The sequence below is a fragment of the Antechinus flavipes genome, chromosome X (assembly GCF_016432865.1).
Source record: "Antechinus flavipes isolate AdamAnt ecotype Samford, QLD, Australia chromosome X, AdamAnt_v2, whole genome shotgun sequence".
NCBI lineage: Eukaryota > Metazoa > Chordata > Mammalia > Dasyuromorphia > Dasyuridae > Antechinus > Antechinus flavipes.
In genome coordinates this window covers 82,885,784-82,901,559 of record NC_067404.1, presented here as the reverse complement: position 1 = coordinate 82,901,559, position 15,776 = coordinate 82,885,784, and the positions used below count along the sequence as shown (strand labels likewise).

The window sequence follows — 15,776 nt, the reverse complement described above, 5'->3', positions numbered from 1 at the left end:
GACTGCCTTGGTCTCCCTTTCTAGATATTGATTGCCACTGGCCCTTTTTAAAGGGTGCCTGCCGGAACTGAACCCGGGCCTGCTATAAATGTGATCTCATCCGGGGCATAGGAGGGTGGGACTTGGGGCTGCTTTGTATGGTACATTCGATGTCTATTCCCATGGCCCCCACCTCCCACATCAGACGCATTATGGAGCTCACAGCCCCGCCATGAGCCCCATGAGTTCCACAGGAACACAAACTTGTAACAGGCCCAGCCAGTACCAAGCTAGCAAGGAAGGCCCGCTGAGGCATCCCTACGCTACCCTCCACTCCACCCTTTATTGATTAACTTAGCGATGTTTATCTTTCTTTCCAGCAGCTTCAGGTTTAGTCTTGGTAAGTGAAGAACCTCCCCTTCGAGTGGCTGTCTCTTCTTCTACTGTTCCTGGCGCTCCCATCCGTCCTATATTTTTAGTCTAGATGGGGAGGGGGAAGTGGTTATTAAGCCTGCCCATGAAGGGGGATGCTCTCAGCTGGAGAAAATGGCTGTGGCAGTGCAGGGAAGGGCCCAGCTTAGAAAGGAGGTGCAGCCCGGAAGGGCCGTGGCCAGCAGGCCCCGGGGGCAGGGCTCAGGGGAAGGGTTGTGAGTGAGCGGGGCCAGTGAGTCTCACCTGAATGTTCATGTAAGAGTCTATAGGAGTGATTTTCTTAGCGTCCTGACCACGGAGCATCTTTATTCGACTCTTTTCCAGATAGTCACACTGTGATTTAAGGGCATCTGGGCCCAGGAAATGAAACTTGAGTGCCCCGCTCAATGATATGTCCTATCCTCCTTCTGGTTACTAGGACTCAGTGATGCCCTTCCCAGCCTAGTCAGTGCCCTCTGTCATTGGACCTTCTCCACCTTGGCCTGGAATGGACAATAGCCTCACTGTCCAGCGCCAGCAAAAACTGTTGGGAACATATCTAAACCCTGGCTTTCTCTAATTACCCACAAGGAACAGGGGCAGAGGCCCACTCTGCGGCCCAGTGACTGTCAGACGTAGCCTTGCCCATAACCATGAGAACGGGGATGTAAAGGGGACAGAGAGGGAGAAAAAATGGCAACGCTAAAGGTTGGGAAGCTGGCCCACATGGGCCCTAGCTCACAACACCCACAGAAATAGCCGGTTCGGTCTTAACTCCTCTGGCCAGTCTTCCCCTTCCACCTTCAAGGCACTTAGCATGGCCTAACTCCCCCTGCCCAGGGGTCCCTTCCTGAGCTGCAGCTGTGTCCCTGGGACCTGGGTGCCCTTAGGAGGAGTCCGGGGGCTATTCAAGTATTTTAGAGCATCTGTGTCTACAGGGGGCCTGGCCCTAGTCCTCTTCTTGGACCCCCCATGCAACCCCTCGCCTCATCCTCAGCACACCCCCTTCTTTCCCCCTGTTCAGATTATCATCCCGTGCTGCCCTCCTCGCCCCATCATGCTTCATACCCAATAACTCTTGCTCTGGCTCCTTCAGCAAGGGCACAAAGGCTCTGTAGGCGTTTTCATTTCGGGTCCCTGCAAAGAGAGGTCTGAGCTACCCCCCAAGGAAGCCCTAGCCCAGTCAAGCTCTCAAACTTTCGGATTCCGTTGGAATCCCCTCCCCCTTTTCCCTCTTGGTCCAGAAGCTCCCCTACATTTATGGCTTCTCCTCAAGATGGGGGCTGGAATGGGAGTAGGGAGGACCCTAGCCTCTCTTGAGGTCCTCCGAAACATCAAACCACCCTGAGCTGAGAGCCAGGGAGGAGTCCTGAGGTCATCTAGTCTAAATCCCGATGAAGAAACAGGGCCGGAACAGTGAGGGCCTGGCTCAAGAGCAGCAGAGATCCCACCGGAAACTCCACCCAGAGCTCCTTTGGTTCTGGGACCACCTTTTGGATTAGGCCTCTGGGGGATGGTCCCAGGGCAGATGGTAGAGAAGGCCCTAGTGGGGGGGAGGGGAACTTTAATCTGTCTAGGGGCTACCACTAAGGTCCTACCTGGTAACCCACGTTCCACTTTGCAAACGTAGTAGGCGCTCCTGGCTTGGAGGAACTTGGTGGCTGATTCCCCAGGAAACTTTACCAGAAACAATAGTTTCAGAGTCCCAGCCTCATCGCAAAGGTCAATGAGTTCTGTGAGAAGATCCCAGGGAGACTTCAGAGAGTGAACAAAGGAGCGGGCATCCCGGGGCAAACAGGGGCTCCCTGCGGGGCCCGGGGTTGTGTCGGGGATGGGTCTGAAGGGGTTCTGTCCGGTGCCCGGCCCCAGCTGCTGACCCCTTACCTGTATCCTGCAGACCCACTTTATTTCGGATATAATGCAGCAATAGCAAGATTGAGCAGTTGGTGTTGACCAGAAATTGCTGGTTATCTGGAACACACACAGGAGCGGCAAAGACATGTGAGCCCTGGGGCGATGGGGGGGTGGGGGGTGGGAGGCGACCGAGCCCAGGAGGTGAGAGGAAGATGGAGCTGAGCTCAGAGACTTCGGCCCTGCCCACACTCAAGTCCCTTTGCCAGCCATGGGACAGCAGGACACTAGGCCTCTCGAGTACGGGAGTGAGACCGGGCTGCCCTCCCCTAACTTACAGAAAGCATACAAGGTCGTGGGGAAGCTCAGATGGCTGGGAAGTCCCCGGGTAAGTTGTGGGGTCCTCTGAGCTCTAGTTAAGGGACTGTCAGGGCCCCCGAGCCCCAGCTAAGGGACTGTCAGGGCCCCCGAGCCCCAGCTAAGGGACTGTCAGGGCCTCTCCTCACAGGCCCCTGGAGCTCGCCCCCTGGCTCCCACCCCTTACCTCCATGTTTGATGCAAATGAACATGCTCTTTAGCCTGACTTTCCACCTGCCACAAGGGGTCAAAGAGCCATACAGAACCTCACGTCTGCGGAACACGGGCAGGGGCAGGGAGCAGAATGTCGGGATGCAGATAGACACCAAAAACTGGCCAGGGGCAGAGGTGGGCTGGCTAGTGGAGGCCCTGGTGGTTAAGCAGCAGGATCATGGGTGGGGCCCAGGGTTCCCAGTGATTATGAGGTCAGGCAGAGATGATGAGAGAGGGCATGTGTGCTCCTGTGCTCCTATTGACAGGGGAGCAACTCGGGTGGGGGCTGAGATCAGAGCTCGCCAGGGGCCGGGCTCGCTGGAGGCTGGCTCCCAGAGTGGCCAGAAAAGGCTCCGACAGAAGCGTCCCTTTGGACCTGCTCCCCCCACCCCCCATCCCATTAATCTTCACTGTCTGGGAGCACAATTTGTCCTCTGGTCTGGGCCCGGTCGGCATCTCCCCCCCCCCATGTCCCCCTCCACCCACACGTACACCACAAACATTCCTGTTTCTCATGAACTGAAACTTTATTATTATTTTTTTATTGATCCGGCAATAGCAGGGAGGAGAGAGGTAGAACCCCTAGAGGAAGAGCTGGGGGGGGGGCAGGGTTCAGGACAGCCAGGACAGAGAGGGGAGCTCCCAAAGAGGAGACGCGGCAGGAGGAGGGAAAGAACATCCTCCCCAGGCCAGAGCCTGGCCGGTGACCGCCGGGGTCTGCGAATCCCGCCTCAGGGTTCAGGGTCCGGGCTGTAGCTTGGCGGAGGGGCCCAATAAGGGCTGTGCTGGCTGCATGGGGAGTCCCCGGGCCCTTCGGCTTGGGCTCCTGCCTTCGGGGGGAGCTCACTCACGTGACAGAGCTTCTCAGTGTAGTCTGGCTGCAGACTTTCGGCCAGCCCCTTGGACACACCGCTCCAAGTCTAAGAGCAGAGAGGCGCTGAGGTTGGAGGTCAGCTTATGGAATGGGGTGGGGGGTGAGGGGAGCACAGAGAAGGTTCTCACAGCTGAGAAGAGGGGAGGGCGGGGAGCCTCCAGGTTATTCCAGTCCCCCCTCCCAGATTCACTGGGCTCCTCTGGGCCCCCACCCCTAGTAGCTGGGCCACATTTGCCAGCTAGTGCGGTCACCCTCAGCACACACACGCACACACGTATACAACACACACATACACATACACACAGACACAGTTGTTTTCTATGTGCACAGGAGCAGCCTGTGTGCATGTTCTCACCGAGAAGTTCCCCTGGTGCGTGGTAAACAAATCATCTAGGCTCTTGAGGTTGGGGATTCGGGGCATCAGGATCACCCACACCCTGAGAGGGGACAGATGAGGGGCGGGAGCGTCAAGGTCCTGCAAGGGCCCCTTGGGCAACAAGTCCAGGCAGGACCTGTGCCATCAAGCCCCCACCTTCCAGGAGCCGGCCCAGCTACCAGGGACCTCTTTCCGGCTGTGCCCTCCTCCCCCCACTCCCCAAGTCTCACCGCTCCAGCCGCGTGAGCATGGTGATGAGAAGGATGAAGCCAATCAGAAGGCCGAGGGGCACCAACACGGTCTCCAGCATGGGCAGGGAGGGCTGCTCTAAGGCACCCAAAGAAAGGAGCTCATGGGACACCTCTCATCAAGGGTCCTGAGCCCCCCCCCCAGCTCCCCTCTGTACCGTCCTCCCACACCAACATGGGGATTTGTCAGAACAGCCCAGGACAAGGTCAGATGATGTGGCAAAGGGAAGAGGACAGGGGTTAGGGAGTAGAGGGAGGGAGAGCTTGGAGTGGGAGAGCTTTACCCCTCGGACTTCTGCCCCCCCAGAGGACCGTGGGGCTCCACTGACTCCACTGCTGGGCATTGCCACAGTAAGGACTGAAGCGGCTTCGGACCCGGAACTTGTAAAGTTTGTGCTCGTCTACACTGGGCAAGCCGAACTGCTGCCTCTGGTGTACGTATTGTTCCTGGGGGGGTGTTGGAGGAAGAGGCCAGAGAAATGAGGCCAGAAAGGAGAGGAGCGCCAAGGGGAGGATGCCCCCTAGTGAGCGGCCCCTTCCTCAGCTCCCTCTCTCTGTACTCAGTCTATTGTGATAGGCTCCCAGAACAGGAAATTGAGAGCCACAGTCAAGGAGCTGAGTGGGGTGTCTGGGCCAGCCCTGTGGTCTTCCTGACGGAGAAACCGAAAGGCAGAGAAGGGAAGGGGCTTGCGCAAATCTGGAGGATGAGGATCGGAAGGCAGGTCCTCTGCCTCCAGAATTGGTGCTCCTTCCCATGCGCCGTGCCACCTCCCTCTCTCCCTTAGGAAACCTCGAGCCTCTGGGTGCCGGGGTCCCTACTTTCCTTTCCTTGCCCCCCTCTCCGTCCGGGGTCTGGTGACACCATCCGGATGACTTTGTCCCAGGCTAATCCCTAGCTGTGGTTCCTCTAATGGTCATCCAAGACTCAACCTCCCATATTATGAGACACGGTGTGGGGCCTGAGAGCAGACAGAAGAAGAGCTGGAAGCAGGGGAGAGGCAAGCGTCGCCGGGGGCAGAGCCCCCTATAATGGGCTCAATGACCATCCTCACAGCCCCCCTCCCACCAACCCCTGTACTCACCATCCAATCGGAGTCAATGTTACTCCTATATTGTACCAGGTGCTGCAGGCACGTAGCCTTGTAACTGCTGGTCCAGTGGAGCTCCAGCTGTGAGTCATTCTCACTGTACACTGTCAAGTTGTCAGGAGCCCAAGGGATCACTGGAGGAAGGGCATGTGGATGGGATCAAGTTACCCTCCCATTCCCCTAGTGACCTTGTCCCTCCTTATATCTGGCCCTGATCCCTTGTGAACCACTCTCTCTTTCTCACGCCAGTTCCTAGAGCATTATAGGAAAAAAGAAATACTCTCCCCCAAGCCTCCGTCCAAACCCCCTCTCCCCTGCCCTCATACCCAAATCCTGAAGTTTCATTTCCTGCTTGAAATGTCTACCAGGAGCCCGGAGTTCCACGTTGAAGTTTTCATAGATATGAATATCCTTGCTGCCAAACCAACAGCCTGAAGTGAGGGCCCCGGTAAACAAGTAGTGGCTACACTCCTTGGGTGGATCCCTGTACCTGAGGGAAACCAAGAGAGAGGCTCAGGACTTCAGAACCCCCTCGGCCGAACTGGACTCCTCTGGGCCAACTGGGAGGCTGCTCGCCAGTGTTTCCCACGAGGCCCCGGGCTCCCGGATCATCCCCTTCTCCCCCGCCTCCCTCTCTCATCCCCATCTCCCTTCATACCAGTAGTAGAGGGTCAAGTTGGTAGACTGGGGTCCAGAGCTACTATCCCAGGTACAATTCATAAATTCCACATTGAAGACCCAGCACTCTACCTTGGGGAGGGTTGTGAGGGCTGTGGACATCAGGAAGAAATCGAGGTTGAAATCAAAGAGGGGAAACCCAAGCAACCGCCGGAGTGGGAGAACGTCTGAGGAAAGGGGCTCCTTTCTGCCCATCTTGCTCCCCCCTCCATCCCCTGGAAGCTCACAGGCCCATCCAGTTGGGGTACCTGGCTCTGATTCCCCTCCCTTCTCTTTCCATCTCTCTTCTACCTCATCCAGGTCCCATCCCTCCTCACCAGCCAGAGTGTCCTGGCTCCTCTGGGGAGCGGGGGTGCCCAAGCCCACGGCCACCCCCTGCAGTACCAGGAACAGGAGCATTCTCGGGCTGGCTGACTGTTTTGACTGAAATCTGAACTTCACTTTCATTCTCTCTTCATCAGAAGCTCAGGGCCCCTCACCACCCACCCACTTCCTCCTATTACAGCTTCCGGTGGAAATAACCTGAGGGCCTGGGCTTACCTCTACCATAGGACCCTGCAGAGTGACCCAGAGTTAGAGAACTGTGTCACAGAAACCTTCCCCCGGAAGAGTCGGAGGGGAGGAGGTGGCCGGGGCACGCTATAAAGAGAGGCTAGAATTGGTTTGGGAGTCAGGGACCCAGTCCTGTCTCTGGCTGGATTGTGGAAGAATGGACCCCCAACCCCATAAAGATAAAGGACCTGGCGGAAGCCGGCACCCTGAAACCTTCCACAGCAACTTGGGTCCTTGGATCTCACCTGTTCCTTATGTTCCTTCATCTCACCTGTTCCTTTTAGGTCACTAAGCCACTTCTGGCTCTGTTCCATCCATCCTTCCACTCCCCCTCCATCTCAAAACCTGATTAACTGTCATGGTCCTTATCTAGCCCCGCCTCACTAAGATTTAGAGATGTGATTGCCATCAGATTGGTGTCGGAGGTGGTACTCAAGCCTCCTGCTTCGGAAGTCGAGGCCTTTGGCGGTTGTTCTCTACTAGCTACAATCTCACTTGGGGCCCTGCTGCTCAGGAAGCCTCGCTATCCATCTGCCAGTGACTTCCTCAGCATTTCCCCATTAGCTGGCTTTCCCCAAGTCAATTCCTTCTCCCCTTTGTGCAGCTTTCCTGGGGAGCACTGTCCCTGAAATGTCCTCCCTCTTGGATTTCTCCTAGTTTCCCCAGCTTCCTTCAAGACAACTCAAACTACATCTTCTGCAGGAGGCTATTTCCAGTCTTCTAGCCCCTTGCCAGATTGCCTCTACCTCTTGCTTAAGGGGAAATGAGGTGGCACAGTAGATACAGTGCTGGGCCTGGAGTTAGGAGTTCAAATCCAACCTCGGATACTTTCGAGCTGTGTGACACCCCCCCTCCCCACAAGTCACTCCTTCTGCCTCAGTTTCCTCATCTTTAAAGTGGAAATTATAATAGCACCTACTTCCCAGGGCTGTTGTGAGGATCAAATGAATCATAATTGTAAAGGGCTTAGCAGATGCTAGACACACAGAAAATATTATATAAATGGGAAGTATTATTATGTATGATTTTTTTTTTTTTTTTTGCATGCTGTCTCCCCTATTAGTATGTGAGCTCCTTGACAGCAGGGACCATATTTTTTTTCCATTTTATTTATTTTTATTTATTTATTTTGCTGAGGCGATTGGGATTAAGTAAGTTGCCCAGGGTCACACAGCTAGGAAGTGTTAAGTGTCCGATGTTAGATTTGAACTCAGGTCCTCCTGACTTCAGGGCTGGTGCTCTATCCACTGCGCCACCTAGCTGCCCCAGGGTGTGGTGAGCTTTTTCTTCTCAAAGCACAGCCAGGTGATAAAAGTTCAGATCTTTTATTATCTCCAATATAGCCCGGTTAGCTTAGAGGTCTATCTCTCTGCTTGGTTCCAAGAGCTGCCTCCGAATGTCGCCAAATCCAAAGGTTCTGTCCTTCAGCCTCTGCCTCTGCTTTCTTCAGCCTCCAACCAACACAGAGATGGAATGAATCTCTTGTCTCCTTCACTTGGGGCTCGGCTAGGTTTCTGGTGAGTCTTTCAGACCAGCTTGGTCTCAGTGGGGGGCGCGCAGGTGCCCAGCCACCTACCACAGTGGTGTGAGATCTGGTTGTCCACTGAACTCTCGACTTGTCGCTTCTTCCTCTGAAAACTCTTCTTCCACCACCAGCCGGCCAAGTGGAAAATATTCCTTCTTGCCTCGGAGAGAGGGCTTCTGGTGTAATTCTGCTGAAATCTCATCGAGAGCCTCTGTCTGTTTCTTTTATACAAGAGGGAGGAATTGTGGGATACGAGAGAGAGGGATTATGGGTTTTCTCCCATAGTGCTCTCTGGCCCTAAGAGCTTTAAGGGAGGTGTGAATTCCCAAAGTTACAAAGTTTACTTTGTGAAGCTGGCATACTTGTGAACTCCAATGAGTAAAGGTGCAAACACAAGCATTGTACTAATTAGTTCTACTTAGTACCTTGTTTCAGGTTCTGCTCAAAACATCTTCTTGTAAGATTAGATCAACTCTAATTAGTTAGCAGTTTGTAAGGATTCCAACATCTCCCCCTTTCTTTTGTTTTGGAACATAGGATGGTCATGACCTCCCTGATTTCTCAAGGAGGTGAGAACCCCACCTAAAAGGTGATCCCGCCTTCCCTGACATCTCAGGAAGGGAGATGAAAACACCAAAGGAAATAGGAAATCAAATCAGATTAGTGGGTTTCTGAAGGGGTACACATAAATCCATCAATATGGGCCAGAACTTTGTAACAGATATACATGGTATACATAAATCCATCAATATGGGAGGCATTATACATAATTTACATAAGCACATAGCAATATAACACAGGCTAGTAGTAATGTAACAACATAAATCAACCTGAAAATTTACACATGTCCCTAAGTCCTAGAAATAGTCCATAAGCAATCCATTGTCCATTAGTTCTTGTGCCAGTGTATGAGCAAATTTCTAAGGCTGCAATAAAAGCTTGGAATTCTCTCCCTGGACAGAAAGATGGAAATAATGCTTTCACAAAAATAGAGCAAGGTCCCAATGAACCTTTTGCAGATTTTGTGGGACGTTTACAAACAGCTGTAATAAGAACCATTGGAGATAATGCTGCCACAGAAATAATGACTAGACATTTGGCTAAGGAAAATGCCAATGAGGTTTGCAAAAGAATTATATGGGGGCTAGACAAAGATGCTTCTTTAGAGGAGATAGACGCTGTGCCACAGTGGGCACAAATGCCTATTATGCCCAAACTATGATGAACATGGAAAGACAAAGTCCTTCTTGGCAAAGGAATTCTACAGAAACTCGTCGATGTTTTCAGTGTGGAAAAGTTGGACATCTAAGAGTCCAATGTAGAAATGGAGATAGAGTGAGAAGACAGGGTGAGAGAAAACCCAAAACCCCATGTCCAAAATGTAATCAAGGCTTTCACTGGGCCTCTAAATGTATATTGACCCAGAGGAAGGAGAGGCAAGGCCCAGCTCCAAAGTATCAATCAAAGGACAGGTGGGGCATGATAGCAGCTGAGGTTACAGCCAGAGAGACTTTACAAATTCAGGACTCTGATGTCATCAACCAACAGAAAAGCAATCAGGATTACAGTTGGGAAGAATACAGGCCTTTTGAGACAACAAGGCAATATCCAGTGCAAACAGCTCCAATGTAATTACCAGATGATGAAGAGAAATCCCAAATTTGGTAAATAGAAGGGAATTAGGTTAACTGCTTGGGGAAGAGGATCTGCTTATATTTCCACAGATGGAGAAAGAATCATTTTTTAAATCAATTTTTAAACTTTTTTTTTTTTGGGGGGGGGGAGGGAGTCTCCAGCACTGTGCTGGGCACAGAATAAGCACTCCGAAATTCATTTTTACAGATGAAGCCTGTGGCCTCTGGCTTAAACACCAGTGAAAGTAAGTGACTTATCCAAAGCCACAATGTTATTGAGATTCAAATTCAAGTCCTTTGACTCCAAGAGCAGCACTTTCTCCTATGTTGTTTTTCAGTCATTTCAGTCCTGTCTGACTTTTTATGACCCCATTTGGGGTCTTCTCGGCAAAGATCCTAGAGCAGTTTGCCATTCCCTTCTCCAGCTCATTGGACAGATGAGGAAACTGAGGCAGACAGGCTGAAGAGATTTGCTCAGGGTCACATAGGTAGGAAGTATCTGAGGTCAAATTTGAATTTAGGCCTTTCTGACTCCAGGCCTGCCAGCACTCCATCCACTGCAGTGCCACCTAGCCGCTCATACTACATATTGCATAGAAATGCTCAGTTGATTTTGAGTAGTGTCCTACTCTTTGTGACCCCATTCGGGGTTTTCTTGGCTAAGATATTGGAGTAGTTTGCCATTTCCTTCTTCAGTGTAGTCAGTTCCCAAATAGCTATCTCTAAACTGTCTGATCTCTTTCCCCGAGCTCCCTCCAGTCTTAAACTTTCAGCTGCTTAGCGGCCATACCCATTTACAAAAGCTGACAACCTTTCCAGTCTATATATTTCAAACAATAGTATTTTCTTTTTTCCAAATACCCGTAAAGATTGTTGTCAATATTCATTTTTTATGTTAAACACGGTATAAATATATGTGAAATCCAATATCTGCATACATATTTATACAATTATCTTGCTGCACAAGAAAAATCAAATCAGATCAGAAAAGAATGAAAAAGAAAATAAAATGTGAGCAAAATAACAAAAAGAGTGGAAATGCTATGTTGTGAACCACACTCACTTCCCACAATCCTCTCTTCTGGTGCAAATGGCTCTCTTTTATCACAAGATCATTGGAACTGGTCTGAATCATCTCATTGTTAAAGAGAGCCACTTCCATCATACTTGATCATTGTAGTCTTGTTGCCGTGGGCAATGATCTCCTGGTTCTGCTCACTTCACTCAGAATCAGTTCATATAAGTCTCTCTCTAGGCTTCTCTGAGGTCATCCTGCTGATTGTTTCTTTCTTTCTTTTTTTTTTTTATTAAGGGTTTTTATTCACAAATCATACGTATGGGTAATTTTTCCAACATTGACCCCTACATAATCCCCTGCCGCAAATTTTCCCCTTCTTCCCCCCATCCCCTCCCACATCTGGCAGGCAATCCAATACATGCCAAATATGCCAAAACACATGCCAGATCCAATACGTGTATACATATCACAAAGCCATCCGGTTGCGCAAGAAAAATCAGATCAAGAAGGAAGAAAAAGAAAAACTGAGAAAAAAGAAACAAAATGCGAGCAAATAATAACAGAGAGAGTGAGAATGCTATACTATGTTCCACCCTCTGTTCCCAGGGTTCTCTCTTTCGGTGTAGATGGTTCTCTTCATCGCTGAACAAGAGGAACTGGTTTGAATAATCTCAATGTTGAAGAGAGCCACGTCCTTCAGAATTGATCATCATACAGTCTTCTTGTTGCCGTGTATAATGATCTCCCGGTTCTGGTCACTTTCCTCAGCATCAGTCCACGTAAGTCTCTCCAGGCCTCTCTGAAATCCTCCTGCTGGTTGTTTCTTACAGAACAATAATGTTCCATAACATTCATAGACCATCACTTAGTCAGCCGTTCCCCAACTTATGGGCAGCCACTCAGGCCAACATTCATTTTTTGTAAAACTTTGTGTCCCAAATTTTCCTCCTTCCTTTCCTTACTTCCTCCCTCCCCAAGAGAGCAAGCAATCTAAGTTAAATATGTGCGATCCTTTTAAACACATTTCTATATTATCTATTCCAAACAAATCACATGGTCTCTCTTCCCAAGCAAGCTTGCTTCCACATTGCCTTAGGTAGAGCTGACCCTCTCTACCATATAGCTCCTTTTCAGTTTCTATTTTTGGTCTACTGAGTGGCAATAGGGATCTTCTGGGACTTTTAGAAAAAGGAGTGATCCCTCAAGCTCCCTATCCCTCCCTTAGTGGTGTTAGTGGACTGTTCCAGTTTCCATAAGTTCAAGTGTCACCCCTGCTCAACTAAGTCCCCAATTCAGATCTCTCCAGCTCCCTTTTGCTCCCTCTCAAGCCATTTCTTCATGACCAAAATGCCTGTTGGACTTTGATTCTCTTTCCCTCCTATCTTGCCTTCTTCCATCAGTTATTTAAGAGGCTTATAAATTCCACCTCCTTAACGCCTCTTACATTTGTCCTCTTCTTTCCATTCGTTCTTGGATTGTCGGAATAGTCTCCAAAGTGGTCTCCCTGTTTTCATTCTCCACCCTGGCCAATCTAGTCTCCACAGGACTGCCAAGAGAGTCTTCTTACAGATCTGACCATTTTCTTACCCTACTCAGAAACGTTCAGGAGCTGACCTTAGCTTGCTGAATGAAGCCATTCTTTACTCAGAATTCATGGGTAAATTCACCATGTGGCTCCCACCTACTTTCCTCACTACCCTTGGTGGATTCCAGATTCAACCTGTTCACAACCATCCCCAATTCTTGGGACTCCCACATCCCTTACCCCTTATTCCCCATCTACATTTATAAATGAGTGAGGGAATGAAAAAAGTACTATAAGTATTTTTACTTATAGTACAGCACCTACTGTGCGCCAGGTACTGTGCTAAGTGCCAAAGAGACAGCCCTCAAGGAATTTACGTTGTAATGGGAAGGGGAACACCAGAGATACAGGAGTGATGGCCAGGACGCGTTTGGTCTGGGAGATTTCAAGGGTAGTGAATGAGATCACAAATCAATTGATTGACATGCCCTTCCCAGAAATGTCTTCCCCCAATTTTTGAAATTTGTTTATAATTTATTTACTTTGAACAATTTTTCCCCCTGAGTTCCAAATTCTTTCCCTTCCTCCTGTCCCTCCCCATCCATCTCAAAGACAAAAAAAGTGAGCTCAATTAAACGTGTGAGAAAATGCAAAACCTATTTCTAGATCGGCCATGTTGCCAAAAAAAAGTAGAAAAATATGCTCGTCTCCAAGTTCAATAGTTGTAGGTGCGGAAGTGGGTAGCATTTCCCACCATGTAGCCTTTGGAATCGTTTTGGATCATTTTATCAATCAGATTAACGAAGTCATTCACAGTTGGATTGTTACTATATTGCCATGACTGTGTACAGTATTTCCTGGCTCTGCTCGCCTAACTTTGTATCAATTCATAGAAATGTTCCCCTGTTTTCCTGAAGCCATCCTACTCATCATTTTTTAAAATAGCTTTTTATTGACAAAACATACGCATGGGTAATTTTTCAGCATTGACCCTTGCAAAACCTTCTGTTCCCATTTTTCCCCTCCTTCCTTCCCTCCCTCCCCCTCCCCTAGATGGCAGGTAGTCCCATTCACATGTATGTTAAATACAATCTATGTATACATGTTTATACAGTTGTCTTGCTGTGGGAGAAAAATTGGATTTAGAAAGAAAGTAAAAAATAACCTGGGAAGAAAAACAAAAACGCCAGCAGACAATAACAGAAAGCTACTCATTTCTTCTAGCAAAATAGTGTCTCTTCGAAATCATAGACCTCGACCTGTTGAGTTATTCCCCAATGAATGGCCATCTCCTCAGTTTCCAGTTCTTGGCCACCACCGAGAGTCGCTCTAAACATTTTTGAATGGATGGGTCCTTACCCCCCTTTTTGATCTCTTTGTGATGTAGACCTAGTAGTAGTATTAGGAGGGCTGAGATTATGCACAATTTCATAGCCCTTTGAGTATGGTTCCAGATTGTTCTCCAGAAAGGTGTACAGTCTATGTGTCCTTTTTTCTTTCTTTTTTTAATCATCCCTTTCTGGTTCTGACTTTCTTTTATGTCCCGTTTTTGTTGTTGAGTCTTTTCAATCGCATCGGACTCATCTCTAGCCCTTTGGGGATTCTCCTGCTAAAACCAGGATTTGATTTTGAATTTCTTTTTCCAGCTCAGTTCACAGATGAGGAAACTGAGTCAAACGGGCTAAATAAAGCGCATGCAGCTAGGAAGTGTCTGAGACCAGATTTGAATTGAGGTCTTCTCGACACTGGCCCAACAGCAGCGCCACCTAGCCACCCCGATGCCCTATAAATGTTAGCTATTGTTAGAGTTTCAGTCAGCCTGCCTCTTCCCCGTTCCCCTTCCCCCCCCCCCCCCCCCCCCCCCCCCCCGCCCCAGTCCATTTATAATTAGCGTCCAAGTCTGTTCAAATAAACCTCCCCACCCAGCTGCTTTCAAACGGCCCCCTAGCCTCCACTCCCAGCAGCTCCACGCTGACGCGGCCTTCCTTAATAAGGCTGCCAGACTTCTTCAGGCTCTGCTCGCTCCCCGCTCCGAGCTGGCAGAGTCATTTTCAGGCCCAAAGCCTGGGTTAAAGCAAATCTCTTCCTTTCTCCCCAAGCTCTGCCGGTAGGTCTCTATTGCCTCTAGGAAAGAAACAAAAACAAAACGGCGCCTGGCTCGGCGGCCTTTGAAAGCCCTTCCCTTCCCTTCGGAGGCTTTAACTTAAGCGGGGAGTTCCTCGAGGGCAAACGCAGTTTTGGCCCTTCTTTGTCTCATTCTCAGCGCTTAACACCCTGCTGGGCACCGAAAGGTGCTGCCCGCTGCTCGCCCACTGAGCCGCCGGCAGATTGTTTCTCTGCCTCCCGCCTCCCTTTTTAGACAAAAGTCCGGTCCCCCGCTCTGGCCTTTGAGCAGGAAGCCTGGCTCACTCGCCTTTGCTCACACAGGACGTTCTTTCGATTTATTGAAATTGTTTTGGACGGATTTTATTTTCACACGAGATACGTTCGCCTCCCGGGCGACTGGAGGGAGCCAAGGAGATGATGATATACGTGAAGTGCAGATGCTTGCTCCATCGTCTCCCCGCCCCCCGGCCCCAAGTCCTCTCTCCCTCCCTCCTAAAGGATCTGTGAACAAAATAGAGAAGGTGGGGGGTGGGGGTGGAGAGGGACCCTCGACAAAACTACGCGACAGATTGGAAACCTCTTCCTTTCTAGACGATCGGGCCGGACCTTCCGTGGCCTGCCCCCTGTCCCCGGTGCTCCGAAGCCATTCCCTTTCCCTTTTTGCCTTTCAGAATCAACCTCTAAGCCCCTTCCGAACTCAAATCCGAGCCCGGCGGCGGCTTGAGCGCCTCTGTCCCGCAGCAATTACCGTTCTATATAGCGCTTTTCATGCGCCAGGCATTTTACAACTGGCACTGGGTCCTCACGACCACCTTGGGAGCGGGGTTATTATTCCCGTTTTACAGCTGAGGAAACAGAGGGAGGCAGAGGTCGCGATGACGTGCCCAAGGTCGCATAGCCTGAGGAAGCGTTTGAAGCTAGACTCGAAGGCAGGTCTCCCTGTCTCTTTACATTAGATCGCCATCGATACTTTCTATAAACTTTATAGATAGTTGCTATTGTTTTGTATCTGAGGACGTCGCCTCTAGGAGCGCTGCTCCGGAGCTCGGGTGGGCTCTGTGGCTCCCCCCCTCCCCTCCAGGAGAGCTGGCTCCCCATAGCATTTAGTTCGCCACTCAGCCTCGTATTTAGTACGCTTAGGGACTGCTGGAGCGAGCATGGATTCTTTGACCTTCCTAGCTAGACCGGAGTCCTTCCTCCGGAAAATTTCGGTCACTCCCTCCCTCTGCAACCATTTTCTAACTTGCTTCACAAATACTTCTCTAGCCACCTGCAGTGTCTTACTAAATCATAAACTCCCTGAAGGCAGGGGCTGTTTATTGCTCGGTTTAGTACGTCGAG

At 50.2% G+C, this 15,776-nt stretch overlaps 2 protein-coding genes across 2 annotated transcripts; both read right to left on the bottom strand.

Moving 5' to 3' along the window:
- Positions 1-207: 207 nt before the first annotated feature.
- On the bottom strand, positions 208-2,973 carry CXHXorf65 (chromosome X CXorf65 homolog). The gene is made up of 6 exons (XM_051968704.1): positions 2,786-2,973; positions 2,275-2,361; positions 1,989-2,123; positions 1,459-1,527; positions 655-761; positions 208-459 (listed from the first exon to the last, which is right to left on the bottom strand). Exons 1-6 carry the CDS (start codon positions 2,808-2,810, stop codon positions 334-336), a joined length of 549 nt encoding a protein of 182 aa, XP_051824664.1. The 5' UTR covers positions 2,811-2,973; the 3' UTR covers positions 208-333.
- A 346-nt stretch (positions 2,974-3,319) lies between these two features.
- On the bottom strand, positions 3,320-6,548 carry IL2RG (interleukin 2 receptor subunit gamma). The gene is made up of 8 exons (XM_051968379.1): positions 6,393-6,548; positions 6,056-6,167; positions 5,724-5,887; positions 5,392-5,531; positions 4,594-4,756; positions 4,292-4,388; positions 4,041-4,122; positions 3,320-3,731 (listed from the first exon to the last, which is right to left on the bottom strand). Exons 1-8 carry the CDS (start codon positions 6,520-6,522, stop codon positions 3,543-3,545), a joined length of 1,077 nt encoding a protein of 358 aa, XP_051824339.1. The 5' UTR covers positions 6,523-6,548; the 3' UTR covers positions 3,320-3,542.
- Positions 6,549-15,776: the final 9,228 nt, after the last annotated feature.